Here is a 15,309-nt window from a genome sequence, read left to right on the forward strand (position 1 = left end):
ACAATAATTAAATGATAAAAAAACATTAATAATATTAGAGAGCATTAACAATACTTAGAATAATAACAGCAGGTGCATTATACATCATACACTAATTATTTCCGAAACTAGAAGCATTGTACACTAACTATTACCGAACATAGAACCATTCTACACTAATTACTACCAAAAATAGAAACATTCTACACCAACTATTACCAAAAATGTAACCAGTGTACATTAATTGCTACCACAAGAAGAACCACTATGCACTAAATAATATCGAAACTAGAAACAATGTGCAATAACTACCATCAAAACTAAAAACAATGTACAATAACTACCACCAAAATTAGAACCATTTTATAATAACGACTATCAAAATAACCACTGTGCATTAACCCTGTCAAAAGTAAACCATGGTATAATAGAAATCTCAAAAGATGTACTGTACAATAACTAACACCAAAACACCATGTGCGCTGACCAAAATAAGAATCGTTGTATATTAATTACCACTTAAAGTAAAAATAATGAACAATAAATACTATCAAAAGAAGAACCATTGTACATTAGCTACACTAGATAATATGATTACGGTTCACAATTTTAAATTTCTTTCACGGTTTGAAAGTCGAAGGCTGGAGAAACATTGGAAACCAACAGACCTAACATTAGTGATCAAAAATTCTTAAAATTGCATATATATTTTTCCGCGGTCTTCTAAATTGATTAATCTAGGATTCCAAATTATAATGCCTATTGGTTTTTAGTGTTTTGTCAGGTTTAAACTGTGACATTTAATAAGGCCTGATGAGTCCTGGTAGTGGTTGTGAGGCCTCGTCGGCTTCAGATTTAGCAGATATGGTGTGTTTGACAGATTCTTCTTTACCTTCACTCTTGTACTTTTAAAACTGAATATTTTCATACTGCATACAAGAGTTTTTAATCAGAATGCAAGACACTGAAAATAAACTAAAATATAAAAGTTAATACCAGTTTTTAAAGTTTCCGGGTAAAAGCAATTTGAGTGGGTAATGTAGTTAAGCTGGCCTCAGAATAGTCTGATGTACTAATTTAATATGGTTTATAATAGCTGTAAGCTTCAGTTTTGTTAATGCTTCAGAATGACTGACATAACATCCAATTGGTTCTTTGAATTGCTGCAGACTGGTTCACTTATTACTGATGGAGAAACGAGGATAAGAAAAAAATATTTTGAGTGGAGAGACAACCTTCACTTACAACTGCAAGAAAGATTAGAATGGGTCAGTTTGGTTTGTTTTAAATTTTGTGCAAAGCCACATGAGGGGTATCTGTGCTAGCTGTTCCTAATTTAACAGTGGTAGACTACAGGGAAGATAGCTAGTCAACACCACCCATCGCTACCTTTTAGGCTACTCTTTTACAAATGGATAGTGGGATTGACTGTAACCTTATAACGCTCTCACGCCTTAAATAGCGACAATGTTCTGAGACGGGGATTGGAACCTAACCCTCAGCTTGCGAGTAAAGCATCCTAAACATCAGTCCATACCAGGCCTAAAAGATTAAAAAAGGTTCCAAATTGACAATGAAATATCACAATACATGTGTGTCTTAAGTTATACATCTAAGTCACACATATGACAATAACTGAAACATGCTTGGTGTCAGAGATCTCACAGAGATCTACCACGTAAAACAAATTTTAAAAAATCTAAATATACATCTTTTGGCTTCAATGTGATGTATCTCACTTTTGATGCTAGGTGCTTGCCAAAAGACCCTAATAATCCAAACAGATGGTCAACGTGTTGTTTACTGAAAATCTTTGGAAAGAAAGTAGTATATAATAAGAATCTGCGATGAATGAGCAGCTGACCTGCAATTAATATTTCAAGCTAGGCCTCGTTGACAGCCATACTCAGTTCCCTTTTACATCTCCTGCTGCCAACCTTCCTCATGTTTCCTTTTTTAAATATTCGCTTGAAATACTGCCTTACTCGCTTCCTACTCAGCGTTTTCGATTACATTTTAACTGCCGAAAAACATTTCATTATAACTGTTTTCTGGCATCTGAAATAACCTGAAGAACGAGTTTAGACCAACCCCACGCCCCTTTCTCTTAGTGGAGAATTTTGTCTTTTAAATGTAAATTTTTTTCTGACAAAATGAAAAATCGCCAAGACTAATCTCAAAACAACACATTTTAACATAAAAAAAACAACTCAACCATGCCAGTTGGACACCCATCAGAATCTTGATCAAAACATAAAGAAGCCATTACAACAGACAACTTTATTTGTACGCACTTTGACATTTTTCGTAGTCAGAACCCCATTACTTCAGAAAAACTTTTTACTCCTATTAGGACTTTTGGGCAGTAACTCGTGAAAGACGAAAGCTAGATCTTAAATCATGTTTGTGTACTACCTTGATTCTGTAATTACAAATTAAAATTGTGCGAAGTAAACAACTCCAACTTATTTGTTTTTTATCACAAATGTTAAGCCTATTGAAATGTTTTGTTGTTTAGAGTTAAAGCTCCATTTGCATCCGTAATCTTAGCTATATATCGGTCATTTTTCTCATCCATTTATGTGTCGTTTTATATTTAACGATCACTTCAGTTAAGATTGCATCAATCCAATTATCTTCTAACATCGTATATGTAACCGCCTGCTTATGTAACTGCATTACGTTTGTTCATATATCCACCACGATATTATATATCTCCCCATTTACTTATCCACTTATAATATTCGCTCATCTATCTACTAATATCCTATACTTATCGATCTGTTCATTTATTGTCGGCTCAATATGACCAGGTGGTTATAGCGCCTGAGTAGTAATCTGAGGGTTGTGGGCTCGAATCTCCGTCACACCAAACATGCTCGCCCTTTCAGCAGTGAGGGCGTTATAATGTTACGGTCATTCCCATTATTCGTTGGTAAAAGAGCAGCCTAAGAGTTGGCGATGAATGATGATGACTAGCTGCCTTCCCTGTAGTCTTACAATGGTAAGTTAGTGACGGATAGCACAGGTAACCCTCGTGTAGTTTTGCGTGAAATTTAAAAAAAACAAAAAAATGTAATATTATATCAGTACACACATCCTGAAATATTTTATTTTCATTTTTCGTCTTTAATACCTACGTGTGTTTCAGTTTGATACATGTGATGTATATTGTTGGATATGTATTGTGCAAGTCTCACCTGTTCTCTAAGTTTGTAAAAGATTTTAGAAAGTAAGAATCAACAAATTGTGGTTTTCGTGTTTTCGAACATTGTAGACCGTTCGAGAATCTCGCTTTAAACTATATAAACCAACGTGCCTAGAGGCAATTATTATTATCTGTCAGCTACAGTCAGTATACTATAAGACTCAGAAACTATAATTGTGAGTAACGCTTATTAATCTGAAAACTACAAAATGTGACCAAAAACATTTATAGATTTCGAACATTACAAACCATTGAATTAACTTTGGTTGTTAATATTTCTACCAAGACATTAAATATCGTCATCAGCAAAAAGCCAACAATGTGAGGCCAACCAAGCTAGTAGCTTAAGCGAGGTGTAACAATATCAAATCAGAATTAATTTGTTTGTTGCAAACCTGGATCGTCGATAAAATATTTAGTTCTAGAGATTTAGTATTGTCTGTAAGCATGTAAACATTTTGTATTAGTACCAATATTTGCAATAACTATTTCTAATAACCATTAATATCAATTGTATTATTATTTACATATTGAAATATATTTGTGTTAAAAAAAAAGTGTGTGTATAAATCTTGTTAGCAAATATCATACATTTGATAAATATCGAAATTCATTTAACTTCTAAGTTAAAATTAAAATTCTCAGCGACTTGATTTGCTTGTATTTTGAATTTCGCGAAAAGTTACTCGAGGGCTATCTGCGCTAGCCGTCCCTAATTTAGCAGTGTAAGACTAGAGGGAAGGCAGCTTGTCATCACGACACACCGCCATCTCTTGGGCTACTCTTTTACCAACGAATAGTGGGATTGACCGTCCCATTATAACGCCCCCACGGTTGAAAGGGCGAGCATGTTTAGTGTGACGAGGATTCGAACCCGCGACCCTCAGATTACGAGTCGAACGCCTTAACCCACCTGGCCATGCCGGGCTCAGCTATTTGAAATCGTAATACGTAACAAACATAATATAATTAATCGGATACTCATTCGTAATAAATTATAATACGTAACATTATCCAATTAAAAGTAAAACACATGCCACAGATAACCTAACTAATACTTCAATGTAAAATAGAACTGATGTCATAAACAATCCAACTAATTATATACTGAGAGACATTAAAACCCCAACAACGTACACACAGTTAAACAGTTTTAATACGCTTGGTTAAACATAAGTTTTGTATGAAACAACTCATTTTGTTACTTGTTGCGTTTTTAATGCCGCTCAGGATATAATGTAAAAAAAGAACTGATGCTATAAAATATCCAACTAATTATCCAATATAACGTAACACTTATATTTTTCTCCATACCTATTTAGATAGACAAACTTTTGAAGCAATAATGTTATATTATTTTCTTGTAGGTTTAATTATATATCCTTCTACTTATCCCTACTTCTATCTGACATTGTATTTATTTTCCACTTACATATCTATATCTCTGCTTATTTATCCATCTATTTATTTGTTATTTATCCACCTATCTATGTTTTTTCTGTCCCACTGTCTATTCTTATTCCCCTACCTGTCTGTTTGCTTATTAATTCCTTCATTTCTCTAAGTATTCAGTTATCTACCTGTTTTTGTATTTATCCTTTGTTTATCTTTCTGTTTGTTTTTGTATTTATCCGTTACTTGTCTTTTTTATATCACTTCATTCGTTATTTGTATTTCTGTTTGTTTGTATACTAATACATACAACGGAACGACTTTCCATTGCAACAGTTTTTTGGCGCATAAAATCATTTTGAACAATCTTGAGCAGAAGTTTGGACCAAATACACGCATATTGTTTTTTACAGTGAAGACTTTTAGAGTCAGTTTCTCCTAACTTTGAAATTTTCCAGCCAAATGAAAAATCGCCGAGACCAATTTTAAAACAACATATTCAGGCGTTAAAAAACAACTAAATCATACCAGTTGGACACCCATCATAATCTTGATCAGGATATAAATAAGAAGCCATTACAGCAGAAAACTTTATTCGTATTAATTTATCCCCTATCTTTATTATCATTATTATTAATTTATTCGTTACTTGTCTTTCTCTTTGTTTATTGACGAATATTTTCATGTATTTTTATTTCGTGCACAGCTTTCAGTTCTTGTCGGTATTACAGCTGCTTATTTTCTTCACGACGCAGTGTCGTTCTCAGAATGTTAGTCGTTCAGAGAAATCTGAAAATCAGGTTGAAAACTTCCTCCAGTTTCAGCTGTTTAGCTGACACATTTATAAGCACGCATGTCCAAACAGCTTCAGACAACGTGTGGTTTGAGTAACGTACAGTGGAAAAGTATTCGATATTGACGTGAGTTGATGTATTTGGGGCTTTTAAACAAATAAGATGACTTTTGTTTTAAGCACCACTCCAACGATTTGTCTTCATCCCCCGCCCGAAAGTGATTCTTCAGAAGGCTTGTTTCTCGAACCTTTCACGACTGGAAGTCCGCCCTCTCGACGTCATTCGTGGGATTGTAGGTAATTACATCTGAGTGTCACGTTTGTTTCGTAAATGCCAAAACTGGAGTTTTATTCTTCTATAAACAAGTATTTGCACTGTTTAATAGAAACATTTTAAAATTTAACTCTGAAATTGTAAAAATTTTACTTTGTAGCAAAACAAAATTGAGTAAATGTTTGCTTATTATGTATCTCAATACGGCTGGTATGGATATTAAGACTTTTATTATAATAAAGTAGAAACAACGTTTCGACCTTTTTAGGTCATCTTCGAATTAACCTGAGTTTGCTTATTGTGATATTCTCATAACGTATAGATAAACGTGTAAAATGTAATAAAAACTATGTATTTCAATATTTCTTAGAAGCAGGTTGATTTCAGCATAAAAATGCATCTGTGTTATGCCTGCCATATGAATCGAGCCCCGAATTATACTGTTATAAGCCTTTAAGCTTACCGTTGAGCCACCAATGAACTCATGTATTTAAAGCTTTGTAAAGACTCACATTTCCAAATGCAAGCCATTGGTTCTGTCTAGTATTGGTAAATTATAATTAATATAGGTCCATTTCCAGTTCGTATACTCACTCGAAGGTTCACAGTTTCTATCGATTAAAATAAATATTGCTATACTGTCTATGATATGAGTTTGTCAGCTAATAGGCCTAATATTTTCAATTTCACATCTGTATGGGATGTTACAAAACAATCGTTTGAATGATATAAGTGTAAAGTGCTGCAACTTGTTTGCAATTAAGATTTTTTTCTTATTAGTTGTTAGCTCTTGTTCAGACGTGATATTGCTAGGTGATTGGCACCTAACTCACAATTTGTTGGTACCATGTTCGAATCTCTTCATCGAACAAGCACTGGGGGTAGTGTAATGTGACCGTCAACTCCACTTTTCGTTTGTATAAGAATAACCCGATAGATGGTGTTAACTAGCTGCCTTTCTTTTACTCTGTCACTCGTAAATTAGGGACAGCTATCGCAGATAACACTCGAGTAGCTTTGCACGAAATTCAATAATAAACAAATAAGTCCATGTTATCCTTTGATGTAAATCATCGACAGAAAATGCTGATAATCCTAGATTAATTGTAACGACCATTGATGCATGAAGTACATGTACCATAAATACGTAGTTCGAACAGAAGGCTTTTTTTTAACGTTTGTGCTATCAGAAAAACAAACAACAGTTGGTTCAAAAGTATGCGCAGTAATGTAAGAGGTATTTAGGTAAATTTCGTGTTACTCACGCTCCCGCATACACTAAGTATGACAATAAAAGTGTAAGTGGCAGCGACAAAGATTCAGATAATACTGACAGCAGTAACAACTAATATAAGTCAAAACTGGTGACAGTAATGAGAAGGCTGTAGCCACATATTCTGTGGCAGCATTAGTAAGTTTATACCCTTTTATTCTGTATTAAAGTCATGATGGCAGCATTGTAGTAATAGTTATATTGCAGCGTCCTGGTTTCTGTGGCAGCAATGTGACTGTAACACTTATTTATACTACAATGTCCTAGCATTTTGTGTAAGCAGCGGAACTATAATACGTATTTATACAATAACAGTAAGGTATTCTGTGGCAGCAGTGAGACTGTAATACTTATTTTTCGACAATGGTCAGGTATTCTGTGGCAGCAGTGGGACTATAATACTTATTTATACAGTAGTATACCAGTTCACTGTGGCTGCAATGAGACGGCAATACGTTAACTGTATGTAGTAGCCAGGTGTTTGGTAGCGCCAATGGAAAGACACTAATTATTTATAGCAAAAATCCGTAGCATAAGTTAGAAAACAATAACTATTTATAGAATCATAATCGGGTACTTTGAGTGCTCTATTAATATGACAATAACATTTTATTAAAATATGCTAATTTAAATTGTGAAATCACTGTTTCACAATGACTAGTAAAACATATACCGTACACGCAAGTTGTACACTATTCACTTTGAAACCTTCGTGAGTGTCCTTTTGAGAAACTGTTACCAACGTGGGGCTGCTTTGAGAATGTGTGGTTTTTCCGTTCAACGGATAAGTATTGCTAAAAATGTTGCTTTACAGGCGCTGATAATAAGAATGATGATTTTCCTGTAATAGTGCGTCATCAAGATGAAAGATACACTTCTACTTAATTTATACTTCACCATTGAAAAATTGTTTTTATATCACGCTTTCTCCAACATTGAACGAAATTATTATTTTGCTCGGTAAAAATAGACGTGCGATGTTTTTTTTCACATTTTTATTTAAAAAATAATATTTATGGAATATCAGATAACTAATTACTTTGGTATTTAGTTTGTATATTGTTTAACTGTCTATTGATACCGTTTGGTTGCAAGCTGATTGAAAGCTCAGATCTCTCAAGTTAACACTACGGAGGCTAGTTATTATCGCCCTCCGCTAGTACAGCGGTAAGTCTCTAGGTTTACTACACTAAAATCAGGGGTTCGATTCTCGGTGGGCTCAGCAGGTAGCTCGATGTGGCTTTGTTATAAGAAAACACACACACGCACCTAGTTATCGTCATCTAATGTTTTGTTGTTGTTCCTCCATTGTTGTGAATGTAAAGGATGACGCCCTCTAGCAAAAAAAAAATTCAGTTCATCTTTTTCATACACTTATTAAAGTTGTCTCTGTTTCTTGGTCGTTTATTTATGCTTTATTTTTATTTTTCAATGCTGCTACACCATACATCTAATATTCCCAGTTAATTTAATATTTGGGTTCGAGAGTGTAATCACAAGATAATCATTTGAAAGCATTTTTAAAAGCAAACTATTTTTTTTGCAAAACACATTAAGTTACGGTTTCAGTCGCATAAGATTGCTACATTTTAAAGAATACCACATTAAAGCTGTATCTTTGTGGTAGATGTTACTATTTATTAAGGAATTTCATATAAAGCTGTATCTTTCCGGACGGGTGTTGTTACATTTTAAGAGCTTCCATATTAAGCCGTAAATTTGCGGTAGGGGCCCGGCATGGCCAGGTGGGTTAAGGCGTTCGACTCGTAATCTGAGGATCGCGGTTTCGAATTACGGTCGCACCAAACATGATTGTCCTTTCAGCCGTGGGGATGTTATAACATGACGGTTAAGCCCACTATTCGTTGGTAAAAGAGGAGCCCAATAGTTGGCGGTGGGTGGTGATGAGTAGCTGCCTTCCTTCTAGTCTTACACTGCTAACTTAGGGACGGCTAGCACAGATAGTCCCCGAGTAGCTTTGCGCGTGAAATTCAAAACAAACAAACAAACCTTGTGGTAGATGTTACTATTTATTAAAAACACTTCCATGTTAAGCTATATCTTTGTGGTAAATGTTAATGTTTATTAAGGACTTTCATATTAAGCTACATCTTTGTGATAATTGTCAATATTTATTAAAAACTTCCATATTAAACTGTATATCTGTGGTAGATGTTACTATTTATTAAGGAATTCCATGTTAAGCTGTATATTTAGGATTGATGTCTGTAAAAGTAATCTACACTTCAATGTTTTGACGTTATAAAAGCTTGAAAATGAATCTTGATAGGAAATTTGATCAATAAGGGCAATACGTTCTAGGTTACAAATTATTCTCTTACTGGAAAATTCATACAAGTATAAACCAGCAACAGTATTGACGAAGGAATCCATTTTCAGCAAATGAACGTGATATTATTTAGCTGGTCGTTTTGTTGTCAGTAGAGGATACATAACCTGTACACAGACTTTAGACAGCTATAAAGTACGAAGCTCACTTTTCAATCGATCTGTTTATTTTGCTTTAGTGCACTGCAAAGTATACTACCTAGAAATCATTGTCTTCTATATAAAAAAAAAAATCCATAATAATTCAAACCAGAGTTCAGATGAAGAATGAGTCACCTTATCCACGTTGCACTTCGAATCCTGGCTGTATCTGTGTTGTTCTTGGAAAGCCATTTACCTGTTCCCAAGCCTTTACTTCAGTAGTTGAACAAAATAAAAATGGATGAGTCTTAACTTTATTAACCTTTAAGAAAACTTCTTGAACTTGGTATATGTTTTAATCTGGAAAAACGTCACTTGTTTGTACATATACCTTTCTGTTTAGCCTTCGTTGGATCGAAATACAAAAGCTTATATGTTTTTCAATAAATTATGATTTACTTTACTACCAGGAGGTGGAAATGATCTTGATAAGAAAGCTACTACGTAATGCCAATCTGTTTAGTACTTTGCTACTGAGTTGATGAATTTCGAATAGCCTAGCTAGCGTCGGGCTGCTCACTATAACCCAAACTCTAAGCTATTCGAAAATCTACAAACACTAATGGAATATTTAGATTTCTTAATAAAGATACACTGAAACGAAAGTTAAAAGCTGCAAGATGTCGCTTTCAGAAAAGCACCGCATAGTGATAAATCATTATTTAAAAATGACTTAACTTGTAACGTTTCAGTTTCTTAGTAATGGTACTATTTGTATTTAGATTCTTTTGTGACTGAAATGAAAGCATTTTACTTAAAGAATTTGGTTTAAGCTTATTTAAAATCTATTTTGTGCAGCACAAAATGACACGATTTCATAAAGTCATGTTTTTATAAGATGTTTTTTCAATTCTTTTCCTCTCTCACTCCTTCTCTACAGGTCTTATATACAAATTTTCAGAGAATTTGTTTTTGAATTTTGCACAAAGCTGCTCGAGGGCTATCTGTGCTAGCCGTCCCTAATTTAGCAATGTAAGACTAGAGGGAAGGCAGCTAGTCATACCACCCACCGCCAACTCTTGGGCTACTCTTTTACCAACGAATAGTTGGATTGACTGAGCCATTATAACGCCCTCACGGCTGAAAGGGCGAGCATGTTTGGCGCGACGGGGATGCGAACCCGCGACCCTCAGATTACGAATCGCACGCCTTAACACGCTTGGTCATGCCGGGCCCCTTTTTAGATAAACTGATTATAACGTTAAGACAATGAAGATAAAACAGTCGTCATTGTTTACATTAACTTCACAACTTTAGTGATACAAATGTATCGAAATCTAATCAATCAAACTATTAGAATAATTTACTAATTGAATGTGAAAGTAGTGGAGAAGTCTACCATAAGAAAGTCCAACATTATATGTAAAAAAGGATCTCTTTACAGCAGGAAAATTCAACATTATATGTAAAAAGGATCAATTTACAGAAGGGAAGTCCAACATTATAAATAAGAAAGAATCACTTTACAGCGGGGAAATACAACATTATAAAATAAAAAAAGATCACTTTACAGCAAGGAAGTCCAACGTTATAGATAAGAAAGAATCACTTTACCGCAATTAAATCCAACACAGACTGTGATATTTATACAATACTGGCCTGCAAGAAAGTTTTTATTGCAAATAAGTGTTTTTATTTCTTATTAATTTCTGATGCATACTGATAAAAATATAGTTCATAGTCAACAAAGACAGTTGTTAATCCAGGATGTTTCACTAAATTATCCGAAGTTATATGATTATAAAAGAAACAGTTGCTTGAACCCGACCTATTTATTGTTTGGTGAAATCACATGATCACATTTCAGCAATATGTCTCACACTTTCTGAGATACTTGGAACACGTTTCCGGGAGCTCTGTTGTAGAGGATTGTTGCCCAGGGGTCCCACAATCAATATCATTCTGAAAACCAATCATCCTAAGGAGGGCGATACAGTATATTAATTGTGTTGTTTCTTATAGCAACGAAATAATTACGTATAAGGCTCTGAAGTGTACGTCGCTTTCAGCTTAAAATAAAGAGTTCTGTGTGGAAAACTTTTACAAATGTTTGTTTTTCCAGAGACTCCTTTTGTTAAAAAAAAAGTTCCGTTCAGAAATTCTTTATTTCGATGTTATTGATATTTTGTAAACCTACATTGTTCTTTATTATTAGTAATAATTGCAGAAAGCATTCGAGACGTAAAAATATGATAGGAATATTAAACCATGTAGACTGATGAAATATTCGGTTAGTTAATGTGTGGATTTACGGAAGTATTAAACTAAAATCACTGACAGTATATCATACATATTTTTAATTATAATGATTCTGGTGGTTTGTAGATATGGTACAGAGTGTTACCTTATATCTAAATTCTTAAAATACAATAAAACGTTACGATAACAATATTCAATTTTTGTCTATCCTGAAAATGCGCCTGTACCTCACTGTCTAAATGCGCATATGCGTAGACTTCAACGGATGTAAGTAAGTATAAGGCGGATGTAAACATACTTCAGTAGTTTGTATAAAAACACATTAAAAGTTAGTTAGACAGTAAAATAATATTTTAAGTTTATTTACTTACAATATTACGTACGGTAAAGTTAAGCCTTAAGTAATTCAAATAAAATCATGTATACACGTTACAGTGTTAACTTATCTCTTTAACGATTATAGGCCGTACTTAATAAAGGCTTAACTAATGTTAGGCCTAAGACAAGTAGATTTATTGATATATTTCAGTATCTGCAATTAGAATTCTTTTGAATTATTCTATAGATCTTGTATTTAAAGAAGCAATGTTACTATAAAGATACTTATTTCAACACAAATGTTTTATAGGTCTCTACTTGTATTGCATAATTAATTTTAGTTAATACAACTGTTACTATGCACATAAAAAGGCCTGTGTTTATAAATGTGTTAAAGCAGCCAAAGATCACACAGCTTTCCCTAACTTAGAATCTAAATGGTCAAGTCAAAGGCTTAAAATTTAACCATAGCCATGCTACCTTAGAACTGCTGACTAACATCCAATCAGTACTCTTAATTAAATTGCAGGATTGATTGTTACAATTGTAATGCCTCTACAGTGAAAGTATGGAATGTGTGCAGTATCGTGGCTCATACCTTGGACCTTTTGACCCGTATCCTCGCATGTTAATTTTCAAGTCAAAACATAATTAGTACAAACTATAAAACCTCGCTATTTGATTACACGTAAACGTTTATAACGTAACTAGTTTTACAGTTAACAAGCGATTGTAGTACATTGTAAATTCTAATTTCTGTTTCATTGATGAACCTAAAACATTTTCTTTATCAGTCAAAGATGGTTCTTGTCTTTATTAATCTCCCCTTTCATGGAGTGCCTAACTATCGTCTTATTTTTTTTCCCCGTGAAGCGCGTATATATTTTAATATTATGAATATTGTCCACTCGGGGTATCAACTGTTAGCAAAAATAACATAGCTTGTCATTTACGTCGGTTCATAAAAGCTGTTTTGTAATATAAATGTATACTTTCCTGTTTTAAAATCTTAACGTGTTTTTTTGTTCTTTTCTTAATCATGTTTACTGTTTTCAGTTTTTGTAAGTGAGTAAGCGCTCTTGAGATCTGATTACAGTTTTTGATTCAGAAGATCAAACCTTTTTCACTGATGTATTTAACCACGCCCAAAGTGTTAGAGATTAATTAATTTACTCTAATCTTCACTAAAATAATTTCAATTTGACGGTAGGTTTGTAGAAGATAGTGATAAGTAATAAAACTGAATCGGGTATACACGCACAAAAATATAGCTAATAAAGAGAGGGGGGTGTATCATAGAGCAATTTACTCTAATACTGCTTAAAATAATTTCAAGTGTCACGGTTATACAGGGTGTTCAGAAAGTCACTTATGTATTTATTAACAGACATGTTTCCATATAGAACACAGGAGGTAAATATGAATGGCAGTTATAAACAATGTTGAAAGTGACCACCGTTGACATCAATGCAGGCTTGGATCCTTCTTATTTTGTTTCTAAATACCGCTATCAGTTGCTGGCTTGAAATAGACTGAATGAATGCTGTTATCGCTGCTTTCAAAACTGCACAGTGACTTTCCGAACACCCTGTAGATGATTTTCTCTTATTATATATGTGAATGAAACTAAACATAAACTATAAGATTTGACGTACTGTAAGTCTTTTAAGAAATATTATTTTGTGGGGCCGTAAACTGGTTTTCAAAAAGAACTTTTGAGCAAAAATCTTGTCTGGGTATTACCTAAAGGCAAGAGTGCTAGGGTATGTATCTGATGACTTGTGGTTGGCGTCTTGTAGCTGTAGAAACGTGTGCCGCGCTATGAGACATTGGGTGCATGATAGGATTGACAGTCCAATCTCACTATTCGATTAGAGTAACCCAGGAGATAGCGGTGGGTGCAGTTGAGTAGTTGTCTTTTCTCTCGTCTATCCGTTCAGAATTAGGGACGCTAGTTCATAAAGCTCTTGTGTAGCTTTGCACGAATTTCCGAAACAATCTAACAACAATACCTTTCCCCAGATTTAATATCCTAATAATTATCACCCCCTTCACACACACACAAAACTTATGGATTTATCCAGACATAGAAATTAAGCCCATTACACTATCCTGTACTAGTCGGCTTTGATGTAAAAAGCAGTGTGGTCAGTGTATTTTTTGGAACTCCTACGTAGAAGTGTTTACTTCCCCACTAACTTTACAAAAGCCAATTTGTGGTACAACGGTATTTCTGCGGGCTTTACTGCTAGAAATCAGGTTTCGATACCCGTGATAGGCAGAGCAGAGATAGACCTTTGTGTAGCTTTGTGCGTAATAACAGAACAAACTGATTTACAGAACATCACAAGCAGGTAGATTTAGTGTCAGACTTTCATACCATCATATTATTAACCTATAATCTAGAATAAAAAAGATGGTGACAGTTTAAAACTACTTGTCAAATCTGGCCTGGCATGGCCAAGCACGTAAGGCGTGCGACTCGTAATCTGAGGGTCGCGGGTTCGCGCCCGCGTCGCGCTAAACATGCTCGCCCTCCCAGCCGTGGGGGTGTATAATGTGACGGTCAATCCCACTATTCGTTGGTAAAAGAGTAGCCCAAGAGTTGGCGGTGGGTGGTGATGACTAGCTGCCTTCCCTCTAGTCTTACACTACTAAATTAGGGACGGCTAGCACAGATAGCCCCCGAGTAGCTTTGTGCGAAATTCCAAAAGCAAAGCAAACTTGTCAAATCTGTCGCGATTCGTGAAAATATAAAAATAAAGTGTTTTTGAAATACTATTGTACAAACGAGTAACATAATTTTGTTAAAACAAAAAACTTCCTGTAACAGTAAACTTCAGGAACATGAAAGATTGGTTTATATAGCATATTAACAAACTACTATATCAAAGTATAACAAATAATGACTCGCTAGACGTCGGCCCGACATGGCCAGGTGGTCAAGGCACTCAACTCGTAATCTTAGGGTCGCGGGTTTGAATCCCCGTCACACCAAACATACTTGCCCTTTCAGCCGTGGGGGCATTATAATGTCACGGTCAATCCCACTATTCGTTGATAAAAGAGTAGCCCAAGAGTCGGCGGTGGGTGGTGATGACTAGCTGCCTTCCCTCTAGTCTTACACTGCCAAAGTAGGGACGGCTAGAGCAGATAGCCTTCGTATAGCTTTGCGCAAAAATTCAAAAACAAACAAGCTGTAAACGTTTCCCTCGGCCTTCAACTTTAAGCAAAGCTGAAATTCACGCGCTTTTGAACCGTGTATATTTAAGTACTCCGCCTTACTCAAGACTATTTATAAAAGTAACTCCTCCGACAAAATGTTCACCTCTCGGGTGATATCCAATTTCAAATATGAAGTGTAGTACAGTACTACACAAAAT

At 34.7% G+C, this 15,309-nt stretch overlaps 1 protein-coding gene across 3 annotated transcripts in view; it reads left to right on the forward strand.

Moving 5' to 3' along the window:
• LOC143223306 (3',5'-cyclic-AMP phosphodiesterase, isoforms N/G-like) overlaps window positions 1-15,309 on the forward strand; it is a 188,591-nt gene that overhangs the window by 50,352 nt on the left and 122,930 nt on the right. The window contains exon 1 of one of the 3 annotated variants that reach the window (XM_076451129.1): window positions 5,503-5,669. The exons of the other annotated variants lie outside the window; for them this stretch is intronic. Within the exon in view, the coding sequence (XP_076307244.1) occupies window positions 5,536-5,669 (134 nt within the window). The 5' untranslated portion in view covers window positions 5,503-5,535. Of the gene's footprint in view, window positions 1-5,502; window positions 5,670-15,309 lie in introns of those variants that run through there. 3 annotated transcript variants of the gene reach the window in all.

Source organism: Tachypleus tridentatus, chromosome 8 (assembly GCF_004210375.1).
Source record: "Tachypleus tridentatus isolate NWPU-2018 chromosome 8, ASM421037v1, whole genome shotgun sequence".
In the NCBI taxonomy this organism is placed as follows: Eukaryota; Metazoa; Arthropoda; class Merostomata; order Xiphosura; family Limulidae; genus Tachypleus; species Tachypleus tridentatus.